This window comes from Gopherus evgoodei, chromosome 22 (genome assembly GCF_007399415.2).
Source record: "Gopherus evgoodei ecotype Sinaloan lineage chromosome 22, rGopEvg1_v1.p, whole genome shotgun sequence".
Lineage (NCBI taxonomy): Eukaryota > Metazoa > Chordata > Testudines > Testudinidae > Gopherus > Gopherus evgoodei.
In genome coordinates, this window is record NC_044343.1 from 6,349,563 (window position 1) to 6,369,258 (window position 19,696).

The 19,696-nt window shown below is 53.7% G+C and overlaps 1 protein-coding gene across 7 annotated transcripts in view; it reads right to left on the reverse strand.

The window, feature by feature from the left end:
* Positions 1-8,082, reverse strand: part of LOC115638838 (transducin-like enhancer protein 2) — a 35,350-nt gene extending 27,268 nt beyond the window's left edge. For 2 of the 7 annotated variants that reach the window (XM_030540852.1, XM_030540850.1), the window contains exons 1-6: positions 7,853-8,082; positions 7,218-7,370; positions 6,137-6,529; positions 5,859-5,956; positions 5,084-5,147; positions 3,270-3,314 (exon numbers count right to left, since the gene is read on the reverse strand). In XM_030540852.1, coding sequence (XP_030396712.1) covers positions 3,270-3,314; positions 5,084-5,147; positions 5,859-5,956; positions 6,137-6,160 — 231 coding nt within the window. In that variant the 5' untranslated portion in view covers positions 6,161-6,529; positions 7,218-7,370; positions 7,853-8,082. Of the gene's footprint in view, positions 1-41; positions 205-3,269; positions 3,315-5,083; positions 5,148-5,858; positions 5,957-6,136; positions 6,530-7,217; positions 7,371-7,852 lie in introns of those variants that run through there. The other 5 variants (XM_030540858.1, XM_030540851.1, XM_030540853.1 and 2 more) reach the window with 4 other exon arrangements.
* Between the last annotated feature and the right edge of the window lie 11,614 nt (positions 8,083-19,696).

The following is a 19,696-nucleotide window of genomic DNA, read 5'->3' on the forward strand; positions in this document are numbered from 1 at the left end:
GCCGTTGCACAGATGGGGAAACAGACAGAGAGACAAAGTACCTTACAAGACAGGATTTAACCCTGATCTCCTGAGCCCCTGGCTCTCCTCGCTCACCTAACACCTGTCTTTTCTTTCACGGCCGAGTCAACTGAAAAACTCTTCCTAGCCAAAGGACAGGCCGTGCTCCGTGTGGGGCACAGAAGAGCCCCGAAGCTTGGCTGGCCCATGGCCAGAGCAGAGGGACCGCCCTAGAGAGGACTGGCTCCTCTGAATGATGTTTCTCTCCCTTCCCTGCCAAGTGGAACGTGATACCAAGAGCATTTGAGCTGAAGTCAAACTTTCCAACCCACAATGAGTTTGAGTGGGTTCAAAATAAGGCAAAAGCAGTTCATCCACCCGACACTGAGCTCTTTCTGGCAGGCTTCTCGGGGGATTTGGGGCTCTTCGCTACAGGGCAGTAGCTAGGGATATAAACATCTGCTCCACCCCCTGCACTGGGCTTGATCTGTCACCCCCACTCATGGAATCTCTAAACTGCCAAGGCTGGTGGGCTGCCCAGACATGATTTATGCCCTGGTATTTATTTAGATGCATGATCACACTTCACCGTTCAGCTGGCTTTTCCATGTACTGATCTCAGAGCCCTTTATGAAGAGGAGACAACACAATAATCTCCATTTTACAGAAGGGGAAACTGAGGCACCGCAAGGGGCGGTTACTTGCCCCCAGTCTCAAAGGGAGTCAGTAGCAGGAAGAGGAGTAGAACCCAGGTCTCCCGTCTCTCAGCCTCGCGCCCGGCCCCATGCACGAGAACAGTTTCCCAAGGGAAGCAGTGAAAGCCTCAGAGCTCGATAACATTTAAACCACTTGCCTCATGCAGCAAATCCACCTTGGCACTCGCCTGGGGACACAGACAAGCTGGTCTGCTCTATTTTTCCATCTCAGATTTCTAGGACTCTCTGAGAGAGGTGCAGAGAGCTCATGAGCGCTAATATAAAGCCCAGCGAAGAACAAAGGAAATCTGCCAGGCCCCTTAAGAAACACAGCCCCGGCCATTCCCTGCCACAGCCAGGGCAGCACACAGCACAGGCAACTCCACCCAGACTTCCCTCCTGACACCCGCCAGTGACAGGACACCTGAGCTACAGCAACCAGAAACCACATGGGGTTCATTCAGCCCAGTGGAAATAAAAGCTGCACAACTCCTCACCTGCAGCTCTAGTCCTGACACCCACTCCCTGCTCTAACCACTAACACATACTTCCCCCCACAGCTAAAGACTGGAGCCCAGGAGTCCGCAGACCCAGTCTTCTGCTCTTAACACTAGACCACACACACATTCAGAACCGGGAATCGAACCCAGGAGTCCTGGGACCCACTCCCACATGCATTCCCAGGAATGGGATTAGAACCCAGGAGTCCGCGTTCCCAGGCGCCTTTGTTCTAACCACTTGGCAACACTCCCTTCCATCTCACTGTAGCTTTGTTGCCTTGTACAACAAACAAATATGGTTTGTTCTCATTCAGCTCCCAGGGCTCCTGCTGGATCTCGGGATCCCACCAGAGTTTGGAGTAAATTAGGAAGCTGAGAATGAAAGTGACTCTCCCGCACCACCCTGCTAACAAAAGGAGCAAACTTGGAGGGCTGAGCCAGCTGGAGAAATATGGCAGTCGACTTGCCACTTTGTCAGGCACCGTTCCAAACTAATTTCCCTGGCAGAGAGCCCTGCGATGACTAGATTGATAAATCTGAAGAGGAAAGCAAATTACAGCTGGAACAAAAGGAGACTGGGATGGTGAAAAACACTCCAGCGTCTTTGGGAAGGGAAGAAAAGAAAAGATCCATTTGATTTTCAGTTCCTCTCAGCCTTCTCTCCAGCTCCCTGCTGTTCACCCCCAGCTTTCCCTGTAACGGAGGTGCCAGATAAACCATCGCCTAAGAGCCCAGCGGTGCTAATGCCCACTGTGCTGAGGCCTAATTAGGGGGCCGCAGGCCAGATTTTTAAAGATCTTTTGGTGCCTGCAGATGAAAATTGGCCCCAAGTGGGATTTGCAGAAATGCCTTGAAATCAATGGAGCTGCGTCTTTAGATGTCGAAGTACCTTGACAAATCTGACCCTTAGCCCCCCTCAGATTGGCTAAGACCCAAAGGCAGCAAGTGCCGGCCTACCAGCCCATCTCTAGGTTCTTTACCTAAGCACACAGATAACCACCAGCTTACACTGGTTCCACACCTGTCCCTCACACCTTTCTCCTTCGCAGCCTCCCTCGTCTCTCTGTTTTAGCTGAGCCCCTCCTAACTAAACCCATCCAAACATTATTCAATGAAAGAAAAATCATGGCGCTATCATGCTATCTGCAGCCATCACATTGATCATTCTGCTTAGGTCTTCGATCCCTTCCCCTGGGTCTGTCTTATCTGTTAGGATTGCAAGAGTTTCAGGGTAAGGGCAGTATCTTACTCTGGGTTCTCCGTAATTCATAATCACACCCAGAGGTTCTGCCATGTGCATTTTGTAATTGTTATTGATTTAAATGTTCACAGTTGCACAAAATTAGGGGTTTTAAGCTCCCCCAGCCCCCCCAGTTTTTATCAATTTACATTTTCACAGTTGCAGGAAATTGTTGGGGGGATGTGGCATCAGACAATATTTAATATTGAGATCCAGAAAGTTAAAGCTTTAGAACCGTTCGAACACAAAACCTGTCAACATCACTTGTCAAAAGTTCTCAGGCTGAATTTTTCTTTTCTTTTCTTCCTGTAAATTTAGATGATCAGCGACGGAAATCTTTTCGCTGGGGTGTGTGCGCGCGTGGGGTGAAAATGACACTTGCCAACATTTACCAATACAAATGGAACCCTTCCAAGTCAACATACAGGCCAGCGGTGAAAGGGGTCCATGGTCTGGCAGGAGCTTACACACTGAAGCGGGTAGGTGGCTGGCCGGCTAACGGTGCCTTGGGAATGCCTTGCACTGGTCTCCTCACCTGGCTGCCTATTGAATTCAAGTCCCTGAGCAGATTGGAGGTCCAGGCCCCAAGGGAACCTCAGTTTCCAATCCCCAGGCTGCAGTCCTATGGGATTAAGCAAATTCTCCCAGCCACCCCGGGTCTAAGCCAGGAGCTCTGCATTCAGCCCCAACCCCAGACAAAGACACAGAATGGTCTGCCTCAGAGATAACTAGGGTTGGGGAACAGTTTCCAGAGATGCTGGGCACCCATGGTGGGGGTTGCTCCTGCATCCTTATCCCCTTCCCCCCAGCTAATCAAGAGCCCACCCCACTCACCTGCTTGTGCATTTCAATGTTCAGCCCATAAGACATTTCGTAATACTGAAAGCAAAGCAGAGCACAGCTGGTTAGAAGAGGACTCCCCATTCACCACCAGATGACAAACCAGCTACTAGCAGGTCTTAGTAGCCACTCCACATGGCTCCCTCCCCCCGGCCAAATTGGCCCTGATGTAACTCCATCAGCAGTCAATTACAGGGATGGCTTTCGTTCTTCCCAGGGTCAGGCCCAGATTTATTGACTGAGGGACAGATCCGGGATAGGCACTGGCCTCTTTCAGTTCTGGGAAGGTGGGAGGAGCCCACAGAAGGCCCGCCCCTTCAGATGAGGGAGGGGCCACAGGACCAGGATTCAGTTAAGCAGGGAGAATGAAAACAAGGACCGGGGATGGTTCACCGGCCCTGGAGATTGAAGGCCTGTGTGTAGCCACCTGGGCAAGCTTCCTCGGCATTGTCCCTGGAGGGGAGTTCAGTCTCCACAGCCCAATCTAATCCAGGCCAACTCTGATGATGGCCTGCCACAGCTGATCACCACTGAGAGCTGGACTCTGCTGACTTGTCTGGCTCCAGCGCTAACCACTGGGAAATACTCCCTCTGGCAATGAGCACCAAGGGCAACAATGGGTTTTCGTGATGGTGGGAGGGGCACTTGTCCACCAGGGACTGGACTGAGACCCACCAAACTCATATCACGAATGGAAATGTTTTTTCAGTCACTTACAACCTAGCACGAGTTCAGGATGGTGACCTGGAGAAGGTATTTTATGGTTTAAAGACGGTAGCTCAGGATCTTTGATTTGTCCTGTTGTCATAATACCAGGACAAAGGAGCCAGTCAATGAAACAGAAAAGTGGAAAATTCAAAACTGATCAGCGGAAGTGATTTTTTTTCCCTCCAGACAAAGCTCAGTTTAGCCTGTGGAACTGCTTGTCACAAGAAGTCACTGAGGCTGAGAACTTGGCAGGATCTTCACAGGGATCGTACATTTGTATGAAAGGCGACAGCCAGAGTGACAACAGTAAAGATTAAAGAATCAATGAATGTTCTGGAAGGGAAATAAACCCTCATGCTTCAGGGCATGCACAACCCCTAGCTATTGAGGTCAGGAGGAAGTTTTCCCTGGATGCAGCTTGTCTCATAACTGCCTACTGAGGGGTTTCTTGCACCTTCCTCTGAAGCAGCCGGTAATGTCAGAGACAAGATACTGGGCTAGAATCAGACCCTGGGTTTAATTCACCATAGCAATTCCTATGTCCCTATCCTGTTTCCAACCTCAGCCCTAACCCCACCAGGCTGCTCGCCAGAGGCCTATAATTTGCTGGAATTATGGGCAGTGGCAAGTAGCAATTCTGATTAACCCCGCGATGGCTGTTTCAAGACGCCCCTGTCAGAGTTCATCCTCTGGCACTACTGTGGAAAGGGTCGTACGAAACGATCCCCGGGGTTCGGTTTGCTTCCAGCCACCCTCTCTCCACCTGGAAGGGCTGGACGTCAATAGTTATGAGGCCAAATGAAAAAATGGCATCGTTCCCAGCATCTAACAGCATCATGGCAGCAGCAGCAGACGGTGCAGCAGGAACCAACCGTTGCCAGGAATAGATGTTAACTCCTTCCTGACCAGGGCCCTTCCCCGCCCCCATTCCCTTGGGAGAGCACCCATAGGCAAGCGAGTGCAACATCACCCAGCTAGGAGTGGCGGTCCTTGGAGGCCAGCTCTCAGGCTGAATGGCTTGTTGACCTGCCCCAGTAGGATGATTACAGGGCCTGGGGGGTGGGTCAAGAGGCCCCTGGGGCCAGTGAAGGGTCTCTTACCATGACATAATGTCTCTGCATCTCGGTCTTCTCACTCGCCAGCTTCTCACATTCCAGCTTCAGACTGCAAGGGGAAAACATCTTCATTGGCGGCCCTAGATCCACCTCCCCCCCAGGGGCGCTGGTTGCAGGAGCCACCCTGCACACCTCCCACCCTGCCCCACTGCAGGGGAAGGGGCCATCCCTGCAGCAGGAGTCGGCCATCGCTCCGTGCCACGCACATCCCCAGCGGCGTTCCACCAGCTGGTCAGTGGCTTGGAACAGTATAAATCTGGCCCCTGGCCTGTCACCCACCCAGCCCCACCCCGAGCTCCCCTCTGGTCCCAGCTTCCCTCCCACTGCTGTTCCCCTTGTAACACCGAGTCCAGCAAGGCCTTGCTGGGGCTTGAGAAAATGAACCTGCCTCCTCCCACTTTGCCTGTGACCCAGAACACAGATCTGGCACTCTCCTGACATGTATCCCCTGAACTGCCTGTGCCACCCACCCCCCGGCTCCCTCTCCCTGATCTGTGACCCCAAGACCCCTCGGAGCCCCCCCTCTGATTTGTGTGCACCTGGCCCTGCCTCAAACTCCTTACCTGGGACCCTCAGAATCGCCCCTCTGTGATCACCCCCTGCCTTACCCCTGGGCACCACTCTCTCAACCCCAACCCCCTTTCCCCTGTGATCCTAGACACTTGTGTATCTGCATCTCTCACCCGACCCCAGGACAGTCCCTTCCCCATGGCCCCCGCCCCCACGCCTGCCCACCCTCCCCAAACAGCCTGCCCCTCACCTGTGATATTGAGCCTGCAGGAACTGGAATTCTTCCTTAATCCGGTCGCAGATCTCCAAAATCGAGAACTTGAAGGGCTGCCCAGACTGAAGCGGAGCCTAGAGTGGATCAGTAACAGTGCTGCTGCCAGCCCAGCCCACCCCATCGCCAACGCACTGCCCTGACCCACCTTCCAACCCCAATCCTCTCCTCTCCATCAGCCCCCCCCATTCCTAAATCCAACCCCTCTCTTCACCCCCAGCCCGGCCGGCACACCCGGAGCCCAGGATGGTACTTACAGGGTGCCGTCCTTGTGGGTACATCCTGGGGGACTTGCCCAAAATTGATGCCCACCGGAGGAGGGAGAACACCCTCTTTAACCTCCCCACCCTGGCTGCTGCTTTAACTTCTCCAACAGCCACTGGCCACCGGGAGAACAAGAGGGCGAAGGAATCCTGTCTCCGGGAGGGACGGACGGATGGATATTGGAATCTTCCTCCGATGGGCTTTTTTTTTTTTTTAATTTTTTTTGGAAATGCAATTATTTATTGTTGTGGGTACGGCTCAGCCGGGGCGAAGAACATTTCCGTCGGGTGAAAGGGGAGAGAGAATTCCTCCCCAGTGGGTCCTGCTTGGCCGGGTTGCCTCGGCCCCCCCATCGGACACAGGGCTGGGGGGGAAATATAATCTGTCTTAAAGCACCAAAAGAAAAAAAAAGGCAGGAACAGAAGGTCAGTAGAAAATCTGGCCGGATTTCAATAGCGGTCCCTGGCTAGAATGAAAACTGCCTCCTGGCAAGGCAAAGGCAGAGCAGGGGAGTCTGTCCAACTGGATCCTTAAGGTGGTCCTTTCTCGGTAGGAGGTAGCACCAGGGGCTTTGCCCACTGGCTCTGGGCTCCATGCCAGGGACGCTTCCCACCCGCTAGAGGTGTCAGAGGGCAGCGAGGCCTGGAAGGGAGATTCCCCCCACCACATGCCCCTGCTCCATGCCCGCCTCCCTCCTTGCCGTGGTGGTGGGAAGGCAAACTGAACCGAGGGAAACAGCTGCTCCCACTTCCCTAGCGGCTCCCCCACATCCTGTTGGGCTGGGGGAGGATGGGTTGCTAGCTGCCTGGCCCGCTCAGTCTCCTGGTTGCTTGGCCTTTGAGGACAGGGCCCTGGATTTGGCGGGGGGGGGGAGGGAGGGGGAGAAGGGGTTGGCCTCCTTGTTAGCCTTTGAGGACAGGACCCCGGATTTGGTGGGGGGTGGTGTTTGGCCTCCTCGTTGACCTTTGAGGACAGGGCCCCAGATTTTTTGGGGGCGCTGGGGTTGGCCTCCTCGTTGGCCTTTAGATCTGGGTCTGCATGAAAGTCCCCCCCCCCAACCCAAATGAAGCCAACCTTAATAAACTTTATCCTCTGGGAGCCCACGCTGCCTCCATCCGCCTGGTTTCATTTTTCCTGGCTCTTTGGACAGCAGAACGGTCTGTCGGTGTTACACAGCAGCATCTCGCCAGCCCATGGCTTGACACTGGGCACTGGAAACAGCACGTGCTGTTCGCACAGCGGTGAAGGCATCATAAATATATAATTATAAAATATACTCAGGGTTTTAAAGCCTTTGTCTGACCCAGTGATCCAAGCCCGGCTGCAGTCTAGGGGCATTCCCTGGGCCACTGGGACAGGTTTCCTTGGAGAGACAAGGAAAATATTCAAAGCTGGTTTTCATGGTAGGACGGCACAGGTGGTTAGCCACCCCACCGCTGTGCCATCTGCACTGTTCCTTCCAGCGCCTCCTGCTGGGAGCAGACTGGCATGGCTCCCTGAAGCGTTCTGCAGCGTGGGTCTTACTGAGTGAAGCTACACCTGACATAGGTGGGACTTGGAAGTTCCCCACACCCACCTCTCCTGCACCCTTCCCTCTCGGGCCTCCTGCTGGCAGGGTCTGAGCCCAGACACGCTGTGAACGGCCTTTCAGCCGGAATTCCCTACAGCACCTCCTGCTGGAACCGCTGTAAGGAGCAATTTCTCCATACCTTTGTGTGTGCGCGTGTGACTCCGACAGGAGAGAGTCCCCCTAAATGACAACCACTGATTATTAGGCAGGGAGGCAGCCTGGCTTTCCAGGAGCCCGAAAAGCCAGGCCATGGATGCCTTCTCCTGCCCGGAGCAGAATCCTCCAAAAGGGCCCCCACTCCCTGCAGGATCATTATTAATCATTATTATTACACCCGAGCCTTCATGCTGGTGAGAAAACCAGCCCCTAGGTCCACCTTAAACAGCTTTGCAGCCTCTGCTCCTGGGGCCCTGCTTCCATTGGCTGCGAGCGCCAGCCAATCGGCCCCGCCCGTTCCCACATGGGTCTCTGATGTCAACGGCTTCAGAGGCTAATCAGGAGCGAGAGCAGCTGGAGGATAAACAGGAGTGAGCTGGGGGTGGGGCAGGGAACAGCCCCGGGGCAGGCTGGGATTTGTAGTTCTCTCTGCTCCCCCCCCCCCCCCCCCCCAGCGCCTGGTTTTGCCAAGGCACAGCTGCAGCTGGGGCAGCTCCCAGAGTTGGTTTTTGTTGGAGGTCGGAGGCTGCACAGGCTGGGGGCTGGTGTGCTCCTGGGAAGGAAGGAGGGCGTCTCCATTTTCAAGCATCCTTCCCTGCTCAATGTCATCCTGCTTGGATAGACACCCAGACACACAGGGGAATCGATCGCTGCTTCTTGGCCTTTGGGCTAAAGGCGACGTGCCAGAGAGGGCCTATCGAAGGTGTACTTTGACTTCTAGATTTGGGGGCAGAAGCTCCTGTCAAGCCAGTACGGCCATGCGTGGAGGAGCAAATTCCACACTTGCCCTAGGCTTGCATTTCAGGGTGGGGCATTGTCCCCCAAACGGCACCCATAGGGCCTGTGTCCTTTTGGGGACAGACTGAGAGCCGCTGGGTCGTGCCTCAGTTTCCCCAGCTGTAAACGGGGAAGAAGGAGCCTGAGCATCTTTGGAAAGTGATGGGCAAGCGGCGGCTGATAAGAGCCAGGGATTATGATTTATTGACAGGGTCCTTCTCCTCCCTAGCTGGCCCCTGCCTGGCAGTTCTTTAGGGCTGTTATCGCTCTGTGCCTGAGCCAGCTGCTCCTCCCCCTGCCCCTCCCCCTCTTGGCAAACAAATTAAGTCCCTGATCTTCCAACCCCAGCTTGCTCCAGCAACCCCAAAGCGCAGGGCAGCTGCAAACTACATTGCCCACAAGCCCCTGCGACTAGTTCCTCTGCCCTGTCAATCAAAGTAACGTGGGCCTGCTCCCTCCTCGGCATCCCCACCCGAAGTGGCTGGATGGTATAATTACAGCACATTGATCTAACTGAGCAAGGCTTTCCTGCTGGCCATGAATCAGGCTTTGCAGAGAGGAGCATGTCTCTTTAACATTAAGCACAGCACCTTCCATCACCACAGGGCCTCTGCAGACACACACACACATCCCAGCTCCCTCTCCACTGGGCTGCACCCGCAGCAGAGGGAGAAGCAAAGGGAGCCAGTCTCTCCCCCCACCCCCCGAAAGTGAAAACAAGCAAAGTAAAAATCCAGCGGATCTTTGTCTCTTCCCTCCACACTGCCCCAAAGACAGAACCACCTTTTTGGGGAGCGATCTGAGCATCCGACCGCTTGGAACCCTAAAAATTGCAACCCACAGCTGGGTGAACGCAGCCCCAGAGTTCCCCTCTGCGGCCCCCCCCCCTTACAAACTGAGGTCTTGTCCCAGCTGCAGGGATGTTAAAGATCCTCAAGTTGCTAGGATCACAAGAACAGCCCCCAGCCCAAAAACCAAAGGTCCTTTCATCCCAGTAAAAACAACGGAGTCTGGTGACACCTTAAAGACTAACAGATTTATTTGGGCATAAGCTTTCGTGGGTAAAAAACCCACTTTTCCAGAACCCACAAAAGCTTATGCCTAAATAAATCTGTTAGTCTTTAAGGTGCCACCAAACTCCTCATTGCTTTTGTGGACACAGACTAACATGGCTACCCCCTCTGATACTTTCCTTCCAGTATTGTGTGGTGTGCTATGGGCCACGCACCACCCCCGAAGTGGCTGCTTTTGTGTGGTTGTCTGTAGCTGTGAAGCAGGGTTGTAGGGGTGGGGGTGGGGCCCTTAGCAGTGCAAGAGGCTATAGAAATGTGACCGTTTTACGATGACCTTGTTAGGAGGTAGCCACGGGTCTCATGTAATTCCTACGCAGACAATCTGAAACCCTCCGGTAACACACAAGGGGACAATTAAAAAGCTTGTATACATTAGTCCTGTGCAGCCTTATTATGCAATACTCCAATCAATATATAAAGGGGACCTGGTTGGCAAGAACCAAAAACTGGTACCAGCTCATGTCTGTTTCATAGACTCCGAGGCCAGAAGCGCCCATCATGATCACCGCAGCTGCCATCCTGCGTAACCCAGGCTGCTGGATGGTTTGCTTACATGTAACAAGTTGTTGGTTCTCAGACCAATTTCTAATGGGGAAAAGCCCCCCAGCACAGTCAGCCCTTGTTAGCTCCCTTCTTCCCAGCCTCATCAGAGAGACCACAGATGGAAGGGCACACAGCTGGGGTTCCCATGCTGGCAGTTATGACCAGGTGTCAGGGGGTGATCACTACCTTGCCCTTCCCATATTGCTGAAACCTGGATTAGATAACGTAGCTAGCGTTTATACCACACGGTCAGGGCCGGCTTTAGGAAGTGCGGGGCCCAATTTGAACAGTTTCAAGGGGGCCCTGGCAGGGATGACTTTAAAATAAAAAAGTAAGTGGGGCTTGTACTCACCGGGTGGTGCTCCGAGTCTTCAGCGGCACTTTGGCGGTGTGTCCTTCACTCATTCCAGGTCTTTGGCGGCACTGAAGGATCCACCACTAAAGTGCCGCTGAAGACCCAGAGCGAGCGAAGTACCCACTGTCAAAGTGCAGCTGAAGACCTGGAGTGCTGCCAGGTGAGTAAAAATTAAAAAGGTACCTCTAGCCAGGGAAAGGGATTCTCCCTGGGCGCGGGGCCCTCTTAGGCGCGGGGCCCGATTTGGGGGAATTGGTGAACTAGGCCTAAAGCTGGCCCTCCATGCTTTTCATCAGGAGGTCTCAACATGCTTTACAAAAGGGGGTTAGCATCATTATCCCATTTTTCAAATGGGGAAACTGAGGCAACGAGCAGGGAAGTGATTTGCCCACAGTCACTCAGCAGAGTTGAGCATAGAACCCAGAGTGGCCTGAGTCCCAGACCAGACAGAAAAGGGGTCCTAGCATGGAAAAGGCTGAGAATCACTGAGGCACAGGGACTGATTCATCTCACCCCATCAAGCCAGAAAGGACCCGTGGATAGATCAAAAGTTCAGGAACCAGGATGCCTGGGTCCTATTCCGGACTCTGCCACCAATGTGCTGCATTCCCTTTGGCGAGTCCCCATGCCTCAGTTACCCCAGCTTTGAAAAGAAGATAATGCTATATAGACCCACTGAGAGATTGACAGATGGAAGATGCTATGTGTAGTTATTCACTGGATTTCAGCAGGCCTTCCCCCTCCCTCCCCCATCCCGAGAAGAGAGACAGGGGCAGGGGGACCTAGACAAAACCAAAAAAACAAACTCCAAAGTGCTAGAATTGTTGCCAAAAAGATTCCAAAGGATGATTTCATCCTTTCTGCATGTTTCGTTGTAAACAGAAAAGCTGCAATTAGGAAAGCCAGCGAGTACATGGGATGTAGTGTCGATACCGCCCCAGCAACCGCTCCTGACCGCCGTAAATTCCCAGGATTTCAGGGTATTAACCACACTTGGCTTGGCATCAGGCTAATACGCAACAAACCTTTTACTGCCACTGCTAATCGACCGCTGATTTCTTGGGGCTTGCCGTCCAATTAAAACTGTGTTCAGGGCTCAAGAGCAGGGATGATCCTGAAATGCATGGTGCTGTCAAAGCCCTGCTGCTCCCCTCCCCAGTCTCAGCTCCTGGAATAACAAAACTTTGCTGTGCCTTTAAGCCCTATGTCAGGGGAGAACTCAAATCAATTTAGTGTCGCAGCACCCCGGGAGGCAGGAAATGATTTCTCTCACTGTGTCACATGAGGGGAAACTGTGGCAAAGGGATATTCCCGAGAGGCACAGCAGCGAGTGAGGGGCAGAGCTCAGAACAGAGCCTGAGAAGCCCCATGCTGTAACCACTAGGTTCTACTTCCCTCCCAGAGCTGGGCCTAGAACCCAGGAGTTCCAGCTCCCAGTCCCCACCCTCTAGACCCACCTTTTCCCCAAGCTGGGCCTAGAACCCAGGAGTTCTGTCTCCTAGCTCTCTCCTCTGCCCACTAGACATTTCCTTGCCTAATCAGAGGTCCTTAATGTTAGAACTGGAAGAGACCTGTTGTGGCACCCAATCCATCGCTCTGGCCAGGACATGACCCTGCCCTGCTGTGGGTGTGTGGCTGTACCGTGAAGGGAAGTTGTTAACCACGGAGAGCAGAGGTCCCAGAAAGAATGAGTGGCCAGCCTCAGCTATGATGAGGGCATGTGGTTCCCAGGCTTGGAAAGGGCAGTTATTCCCAGCCATGGGCACCGGCTGAGTGGCTACGCACCCAGGAGAGACAAGCCGGCCGCCACGGGTGCCCCCCTTCAGAACCATGGTGGAAGGTGACAGCTCTTGGCTGTGGAAAAGGGCTGAGTTCCTTCCCAGGCACCCAGGAGCTGAGGTTTCTGGCATGGAAAGGGGCTCTGCTGCCAGCCACAAAGGGAGAGAGAGCTCCTGGCTGCGGAAAGGAGCTGAGTTCCCAGCTGGAACAGCCTTGAGTCTTTTCTCCCTCACCGATGCCTGTATCACACCCATCAGCCCCATGCGCCCCCACTGGGCACCCCCAGACCTGGAAGGGTTCAGCCGCCCTGCCTGCGCTGCACCCCATTCTGGCCTACACTTCTGGAGAGTTCCCACTTTTGGCGGGAGGGGACGGGGAAGAGCCAACCCTTAAATATTGCAGGAGCCAGCTGTACCTGGCCCTCGGCACACAGGCAGCCAGGAGGTTAAATATTTAATGTGCCACATTTCTTCCTAATCTTTTATTAATTATGTTATTTACTTGCCGCAGGATGGAGGCTATCGGAGGAGGCAGAGCTGACAAACATACAGGCTAAGACTCCTCCAACCCTCCAGCCCTAAAATCACCAGCTGTTGCTGCCACCAGAGAGCAGCCCCGGCAACAGCAACAGTCAGAGTGTTAGTGTAGACGGGAGCTGGTGTTTCCACCACCGCGGGCATCCGCCCCAGCTCAGAGCAAGGCTAGTCGTGGGTGAGGTCACCGGGGCCACGTCTGTGCCGGGAACTCCCGTAGGTGGGACAAGCCTGGCATGGGGTTGCACAGAACACAGAGCGGGGAGGGGGTGTTTGGGGGTTAGGGCACAGGGGTGGGACTCAGGAGATCTGGGTTTGATTGCCAGCTCTGCCCCGGAAGCCCTCAGTGACCTTTGACAAGTCACTGAATAGTGCTCGGTACACTGGGTTTATTAAAAGCTGCCCCATTCTTCTGGTGCCAAGAGCTTTTCAGAATCTGGCCCCATAATCTTGTTGTGCCTCAGTTTCCCCATACGTAAAATAAGGAGAATGCGCCTTTCTTCCTCCCACCCTGGGTCAGTCTTGTTGATTTAGGGCAGGGACTGGGTCGGACGATGTGTCCATGCACCCTCACACCTGGGCCCTGCTCTTTCTCCTACAACACCATGTGGCGGATCCTAGCAGAGAAGAGGACAAGTCCTTTCACACTTGCTGGACGGAGAGCCTGCCTCTCTCGTGGAGCTCCCCTCCCTGCATGCCCAGCCGGCCCATTTCTGTAGCCTGGCACAGACACAAAAGGGTTAATCGGCTCCCAAAAAATCGCAAGGTAACTGCATCCTGCCCAGACTACGAGGGCTGCCAGGTGTCACGAGAGTGCATCTGTGGCATAACTGTTTGGTCAAATGCATAATGGAGGCTATCGGACCAGCAGAGGTACACCGGAGTTCATCAGCTCACACACGGCGTTAAATTCATCTCTCTTACTAAGCAGTTGGTATTTTCCCCCACTTCACCTCCGTGGAACACAGCAGCTCTCCTTGAAGCTGTTAAATGCTTAAATGCAGCTCCAACCTGCCTCCCTGCCCAGCAAACTCCTTCCTCGTGCTGCTTTTCCTTTTCTTCATTAAAAAATCCCCCTTGGACATTTCTCAGGATGGAGCGAAGGCAGCACCGACCTCTAGCAATAAGCTACAATTAACTGTCGCTGGCATAAGAGATGAAAACTCTGTTGACTTCAGTGGGGCAAAGATGTCCTCGTGCCAAGCAGAGCTCACTGGCAGAGCTGGCAGAAATGTTTGTGTTGCGTCATTTTAACAGAAAATGGCGTTTTGTTGAAAATAAAATTCCACAGGAAAATTTCAGCTTTTGACCCCCCGGCAAAAAAATCACAAACCGATTTTTGTCAACTTTTTTCATTTTTTATAAGCTGAAAAAAAATTTTAACCAAAAAATCTGAAGGGGAGGAGAGGTTATTTTGGTTTTTGGAGAGGTGAACATGTTTCAGTTTTGGATTTTTGTGGTAAAACCAATTTTTTGTGGGATATTTTGATAAAAACGAAAACCTTTCTTTTTCTTCCTGTTTTTCTAAAACCAAACCAACCAACCAAAAGCATTTTTAACCCAGCTCTAGCCACTATTCTGTCTCCAATCCTGGCCGGTACAAGATGCTTCAGAAAAAGTTACAAGTAACCCTGAAACAGGCAGTCATAGAATAACCAGGATGAGGAAGAAAAGTCTTCAGAACCGAGGCAGTGATTGATTCACCCCTTGAAGCAGGGTTAGTTTAGAGCCCAGAAGTAATTTGGGCTAGTGTGCACTGGAACTAGACTATAAAAACCACCTAGCACTTATCATCACTAGATATGGGAACCCTTTTCCCCAGATGTCATTATCATTCTCTCTGTTTTACAGATGGGGAAACTGAGGCACGGGGCGGGTAAGTGATTTGCCCAAGGTTACCCAGTGGCAGAGCCAGAAATAGATGCCCGGTGTCCTGAGACCCAGTCCAGAAGCCATGCAGCCTCTCACATGTAGCTATGTCCGTTTGTCTGTCAGCAATGAGTCCGACCGACGTCAGTATGATGGGGGTGTTTGAAATCATAGCCAGGATCCAGCGGCGTGTGCTGAAAACAGCCCTTCTCTAATCCAACAAGCCAGATCCATCACCCTGCCTCGCCTTTAGGGCATTCCTGAGCTGGGGTTTGCACTCTGAGTCCGACCCAAACAAAACTGAGTTAGTTTAAGAAATGTTGCCCCCACCAAACAGCCACCATGAACATCTCTTGGCAGGGAACGGTTGCTGCAGCATCTCCCAAATGTACCTGCGCATTGTCTCAGCTGAAGAGTCACCCAGGTGAGCCCCTATCTGCAGGCAAGCCAGGTTCAACCCTTTTCTGCTCCCCAGCTCTGGTGACCTTGGAGGGTGGGATCCCCAGCCCAGCCTGCTTGTTTCAACACGATTCATTTACTGCTTTCGAAATCTGAATGAACTCTAGCTGGCTCTCAAACAGTCAGGCCAGGAGACACGATGCTGGGGAAAGCTCTGTCTTGCTCCCCCCTCCACCCCACAGTGGAAGGAAGGGTGGTCTGGGGGTTACGGTCCTGGGCTAGGGCTCAGGAGATCTGGTCTCAATTTCTGGCTCTGACTCTCTGCATAACCTTGGGCAAGTTTTCCTCCACACACACACACACTGTGCCTCAGTTTCCCCATTTGTAAAAAATCCTCCTACTCTTTCTCTGTTTAGGGTATAAACTCTTTGGGGAAGGGACCATCTCTATGTGTATGGACAGCACAAAAGGGCCCCGGTCTGTCAGGGTCTCCAGCTGTGACGGGCTATTCAAATTAGGGCACCCTCTTGGGCTTTCCTCCCTCTAGACCCCCCCATCCTCAAACTCAGCCTTGCTTATTGCGGCTCGTCTGGAAAACAAGAGGAAAGCCAAAAGTCAAGCCAAGCGCCCCTTCCAAGAACATGGATGCCGCTCAACCTGCTGACACCCTCTGCCAGAGAGCTGGGGCCTGAGCCAAGCTGGGCGGGCGCTGGCAGGATTCCTTCTGTGCCATGCCAGCGGCTCAGTGACAGCGTTGGACAGAAGGAAATTTTGCTGTCAGCTACCACGAACCCCCTTTGCGCACGCCAGCTGGAGAGACCCGACGGGCTGCCCCTCCCCACCCCGCCATGGAGGCAGCATGGTGGTGCTGGATGCCCCATCCATTCTGATCCAGTAAGGACTGCCCCTTGTTAAGATTCAGTGGATAAGGTATGAGGCTGGGAAGCAGGAGACCTGTGCTTTGCGCCCACTTCCGCCACTGACCCGCTAGAAGACCCTGGGCAAGTCACTACCCCTTACTGGGTGGCTGTCTCCGCTCCCAACCCTTTGCCCATCCCATCTTTAGGCTGGAGGTTCTTGGAGGCAGGGGCTGTCTTGTGTGCCTGTGCAGCACCTGGCACACCAGGGGCTTGATCTCAGCTGGTGTCTCTAGGGGCAGCTGTAATACAAATAGAAATGGCCGACACCCGGGCTCTCCCCTGCAGTCCCAGTTCCCAGCTTCTCTCACACAGGATCCAGTGCAGTAGAAACCCCTTGCCATACACACCCTCCCCCTCCCCAAAATCCATCATCCTTCTTCCTTACCTTTCTCCATCTCAGATCTCCTGCGCAATACAGCCCCAGCGGCTGGCACCGACCCCTAGCGCAGCCCTGCAAAGCTGCTTTGCACACAGAGTTCTCCCCTGCTTGAAAGCAGCTGGCAGTCGAGGGCTGGAATCTGGGCAAATCCCAGTGTATAATGAGCGTGCACTTCTTGCCGCAGAGACCTACCTTCTCTCCTTAGGCTATCCTGGGAAAATTTCCGCTGCTGGGCCTGTCCCTATGCTGGGGGGAACGGCCTCACGCCCACACACAAGGGGTCTCCGTTCAGCGGGTCTTTGGGCATCCCTTAACGGAAGCAGGGCCGGCTCTAGGCAGCAGCAAACCAAGCACATTTTTCAGAGGCAGCATTCTGGCCATCTTTTGGTTTTGGTTTTATTTTGTTTCGGGCGGCAAAAGCCTAGAGCCGGCCCTGGCAGCAGCAGAGCATCGTGCATGGGGGTGCCCTGGGGCTGCTGTGGTTCGTGCCGAGGGGGAGCAGCGCCCACACCTTGTGGCTGGGCCGGGCAGGCTCCGAGAGGGGGACACTCAGGCTGGGGGCTGCCCCGTAGCCGCCAGCAGGTGCCACAGGGTGGCTGCCCCCCAGCGCCACAGCTGGGGCTGGGCGAAGCGGCCCAAGCCGCCCAGAGACTGCGGCAGGGTGGCCAGAAGCAGCAGCAGCAGCGGGGTCACAGAGGGTGGGGTGCTGCCATGCGGGGCCCGCGTCCTGCTCTCCAGGGTTCCGCTCCCTCCGGGGCTACCCTGCCCCAGCTCCTCAGCCCCGTGCTGGGGCAGTCCCCTGGCTCTGCCCTCCCGGGTCCCGGCCGGTCCTGGAGGCAGGAGCCCTGGCTGGAGGGACCCTGGGCTGCAGTGTGGCCCAGGAGCCCCGCTGCTTACCCCAACCCTGCCAGTGCCAGACCAGCTGGCGGCAAGCGGGGAGTGGTCAGAGTCAGCACCGGTGGGGTGGAGCCCAGGGCTGGGGTGGTAGGGGGTGCGGGTGGGGTGGAGAGCCCAGCGCTGGGGTAGCAGGGGGTGGGGGAGGAGCAGTGATGGTGGGGAGAGCCCTGGGCTGGGGTTGGGGGCAGCCAAAATTTTTTTGCTTGGGACAGCAGAAAACCTAGAGCCGGCCCAGAATGGAAGTTACTCTGGTTGCGCAAACCCATTTTCATTATAACTTAAGTGGCGCAAACACCTGTTATTATTCTTCGTAAGCTCATGGAGGCCTCAGCCAGGATCAGGGCCCCATTGTGCAAATACACAGGGAGACACAATCCTTGTCCCAAAGAGCTCCCAATCTATATAGACAAGACAGACCTATGGTGGGAGGGGAAACTGAGGCCAGAGAGGGGATGTGACCCAGCTGGTCAGTGCCGAGCTGGGAACAGAACCCAGGGCTGTGTCCTTGCTGCCCCTCAACCTTTCCAAGAGAATCCAAACACAATCATTCGCAAAAAGCCATGTGTGATAAATAAGCGCAAGATCTTAAGGGCCTTGATTTTGTGCTTGCAGATTAACTGTGCGCGCAATTTGGCAGGTGCATTCAATAGCAAATTGGGTGGCTTGAGGTTGTGAAGTGTCAGCAGATATACCCGCAGTTATTTGCCCTGGTGAAAAATTAATTTAGAAAAATAACTTACAGGGAACCAATTGGTGGGAAAATCCTCCCTCTGCTGATGATTTTGGAGCCGGGAGGTAATCCTGGGGCTGAAGGGGTCACGGTTAAAATACCCATAAACACAACCCCCCCCCATTAGGGAATGAAAAATTCTGCTAAGTCTGTGAAATCAGATTTACAACGATCATCTCCGGAGTCTCTGTTGATTTGCATTTGGGGGTCAGCAGGAGATTCCTGAGCACAGCAGATTTGGTGGGAACAGAATATTAGATGTACGGTATCCACCGTGCACTCACTTCGATTACAGGCCAGGGGCTCCACTCTATTCAAATCCAAATCGGATAACTGCGTAATCTTCCCGAGCGTCCGGCTGAGGAGCGGTCTCAGATCAGGCACCAGCAGATTAAGCGATGGTTGGCTAGGGCTCAGTGCCCTGTTCACTTAGAAGCACGTGGGAGTCGAGGCATGGACGTGCTTCCTGACAGCCTGAACCAAGACTGCAGGCAAGATTTCACTTGCATAGGGGCTGGTCACGGGCTCAGTTGCAGCAGTTTGGTAGCAGAGGGGCCAGCAGCTATTGAACGGCAATGGCTAGTGCAATGACTTGGGACCCAGGAGACCTGGATTCTATTCTCAGCTCTGCCAGTGGCCTGCTGGGTGTCCTTAAGCAAGTCACTTGCCCTCTCTGTGCCTCAGTTTCCCCTCCCACCCATGGCTATTTCAACTGTAAACTCTATGAGGCAGGGTCTATCTGTCTGCGATGCCCAGAACAACAGGGCATTGATCTCAGTTGGGGCCTCCATGCATACAATTTTTCAGGATATAAATACAGTTTGATGACTTTGGACACAAGCTTTTCTCTCCAGCATCCTGCAGGCGACTTGGGTACAAAGCACCCCTCGAGGCTGATCCTAGGGCCCAGCGTTCTCCTTCAGGGTTTTTTCCCCTGCCTACTGCAGAGACACTGGTGCCCAGGGGAAGCTGAGCTTTGGGTCAGGACCTGTGTGCACAGCCCAAAGAATCAGAGGCAAAAGACATATCTGGCTTCAAGACTTTGCTTGCCAAGTTTATGGAGAGGGAGGTATGATGGGACTGCCTCATTCTGGCAATTATTTGATCTTTGACTATTAGCGGTAAATATGCCCAATGGCCTGTGATGGGCTGTTAGATGAGGTGGGATTGGAGTTACTATAGAGAATTCTTTCCTGGGTGCTGGCTGGTGAGTCTTGCCCACCTGCTCAGGGTTCAGCTGATCATCATATTTGGGGTCGGGAAGGAATTTTCCTCCAGGACAGATTGGCAGGGGCCATGGGGGGTTTTTGCCTTCCTCTGCAGCGTGGGGCATGGGTCACTTGCTGGAGGATTCTCTGCACCTTGAAGTCTTTAAACCACAAGTTGAGGACTTCAATAGCTCAGACATAACTCAGGGGTTTGTTGAAGGAGCGGGTGGGAGAGATTCTGTGGCCTGCATTGTGCAGGAGGTCAGACTAGATGATCATAATGGTCCCTTCTGACCTTAAAGTCTGAGTCTATGAGAGCTGGCAGGGGTGGTGACACCATCCTGTGGCTGCAATAGCCTCTGTGA